Genomic DNA, 2542 nt, shown 5'->3' on the forward strand with positions numbered 1-2542 from the left:
TTACCAGGTAGGATATATACCTACATATATATTATTATAGCCTCGACATTTTTGTATTAAAATTTTTGTTTTAAAATGTTCCAAGAAATCTGCCATTAAGAGAAAGTGCGGTAGTTTTATATAAGACACCCTATATATTGTATATAAAATATAACCAAAATGCATGCAGTTATTCTTTAGTAATATTATTAAAACGCGTTTTATCATATGTATATTTAAAAATATAGTTATTTTATCTTTTCATTATTGCTAGTATCTATATATTTTTAACATTTAATTTTCCTGGCGAGATAACGTAGCGCTTGAAAGTGATTAACGTCAATAATAAAATCATAATGTGCTTGTTATTACAGGAAAGCTAATGGGCAGCAATCGGTTTACGTAGTGGTAAACTTTGCAGATAAAGAGAAAACTGTTGATTTATCAACGCTTGTTCACGCATCAAATCAATTAAACGTTTATTATGCCACTACGAATGCTCATCATCTTATTGGGTAAGCATATTTTTTTCTTTGCATATGGCACGCTAAGGTAAAGCTCCACAATTAGGGTCTATACGAGAAATCAATTGGGAAAAAGTAAATTTTATGTATTCCTGCCCCCTCTGAATCTAAAATTTGAAGATTGCTTATATTTCCTAAGATATCGTCATGAAAATGAGAAAAAATGCGGTAAATATTTAGTATTAGAAAACCCTCAATTTTCATAATTCTGAAATATGTCATCAATTAGGGGCGGTAACTCCTTTCCCGCTTATATGTGTACTGTTTATACACTCATATATATATCAGCAAATTATTTCTCTTAGTATTGACACAAATTCGTATTTTTCAAACTTTTTTGTTTATAACTTTTAAATAAGCAATAACCGTCGATTAAGTTATAAGGAAAAGTTACAGTCATATCTTTGATAACATATTTCAAAATAATCATAATTAAGGGAATTGGAACTGGCTCCTAATACTAAATATTTACCGTGTGATCCACCTACACAACAATTAGGTTGAGTTAGGTTAGTTTTTTTGAAGGTGAAGCCGCCCGTAAGGGGGCGGAACCACGGTCGTATATACGGTATCATAGAATTACATACTATTATTCATTATATTTTCTTTGTTAATAACTTTGTAATATGCAACGACCCACAACTTTAATCAACAGTTGTGGATTCAGGGGGCAAGAATACATAATAAAAATTTACCTTCTCCTAATTGATTTTTCGTATAGGCCCTAATTGTGGAGTTGTACCCACGCTAATTACGCGCGTTATAAAATAAAATACATGTTATGGTATTGAAGCGTAAGAGGCGTATTATATGTCATTATCTCCTTATCTCAAATGTGTGTGTGCTTATGTTTCAATTTTTTCTTTATAGGAATATTATCAAAGATGTTCGTGCCTTAAAAATTCCTGCATCAGGAGCTGTGATATATACTAGTACTACGTAAAACTATGTAAAAAATCATAGAAATGAATATTCGAACGAGGCGTTATTTTTCTCAATGTAATTTCTATAGTACTTTAGATAAAAAGGCGGAATTACCCTTTATGGTCATTTCTTACATCCGTGTAACGCTGCTGTTTTATTTATCTTATTAAGTTCTTATTAAGATGCTCTATATTTATCTTATTAATTGGATTCATCTGCGAGAAAAATAATGTTACGCTTATAGATATAGCAGCATAGATAATGCCTCAAATAACAATAAATTATTAAAAAAGGAATAATTACGTTAGAAAAACAAGACATGCTAACGTTAAATGTTTCAAATATAAATTGGGTTATCATATTTCTATGCACATGTATAAAACTATAACTTCTATGTATACATATAATACAATATACGTAATAAATTTTTCGATTATGTTACATGCGTAAAGTCTCTAAATAAAATAAAATTAAAGTTTCAAAAAATAATCATTATCAAGAGACACGGTAGTGTCTCGCGTCAAGCCGTTAAGTACACGCGCAACGCGAGACCGCCCTGTGTATATTTTACGACGAGTTGCGTGTATACTTAAGGTGGTATGTCCATATAACCTATGAAAACAGATCGATGCAGTTTTTTCAGTAAAAGTAATTAAGCAACTGACGAATCTTCATGCTAAATTTGAAATGGATTGACCGTGTAGTTTCCGAGATATTATTGTCTAAAAATATGCTTTTTTCCCTATCTTAAGCATTGCGTTTATGGCGGACGACGCGTGAGAGACCGTAATTTTGAGATAAATTGATGGTAGTAAATTATAGAAAAGACAGATCAGGTTGAAAATTAGAATAAAAACAGAGGAGTGTCTTCCGAATCATATGGTACCAAAGCCAACAATCTCAACCGTATAGAATGTTCACAAAATTAGTTAAAAGACATCGATTTCAGTCCATTCCTCACTGTGATCACAAACCTTCGGATATGTGGCAACGTCGCGCTTTGAATTCATAACGCGAGTTGCATAGGTTAAAACGCGGTCGTTCGTTCATGATATAAAAGTAAACGTTGCACTTAAATAAAATTAACCTCTAAGTTTATTGCTCCGAACGATACA

The 2542-nt window shown here is 31.6% G+C and overlaps 1 protein-coding gene across 3 annotated transcripts in view; it reads left to right on the forward strand.

The window, feature by feature from the left end:
• LOC139812860 (alpha-glucosidase-like) overlaps positions 1-1868 on the forward strand; it is a 16905-nt gene extending 15037 nt beyond the window's left edge. For all 3 annotated transcript variants that reach the window (XM_071777965.1, XM_071777966.1, XM_071777967.1), the window contains exons 8-10: positions 1-7; positions 354-494; positions 1374-1868. The exon at positions 1-7 is cut by the window's left edge and continues 189 nt beyond it. In XM_071777965.1, coding sequence (XP_071634066.1) covers positions 1-7; positions 354-494; positions 1374-1446 — 221 coding nt within the window. In that variant the 3' untranslated portion in view covers positions 1447-1868. The remainder of the gene's footprint in view (positions 8-353; positions 495-1373) is intronic.
• The last annotated feature ends 674 nt before the right edge of the window (positions 1869-2542 follow it).

The sequence above is a fragment of the Temnothorax longispinosus genome, chromosome 5, assembly GCF_030848805.1.
Source record: "Temnothorax longispinosus isolate EJ_2023e chromosome 5, Tlon_JGU_v1, whole genome shotgun sequence".
NCBI lineage: Eukaryota > Metazoa > Arthropoda > Insecta > Hymenoptera > Formicidae > Temnothorax > Temnothorax longispinosus.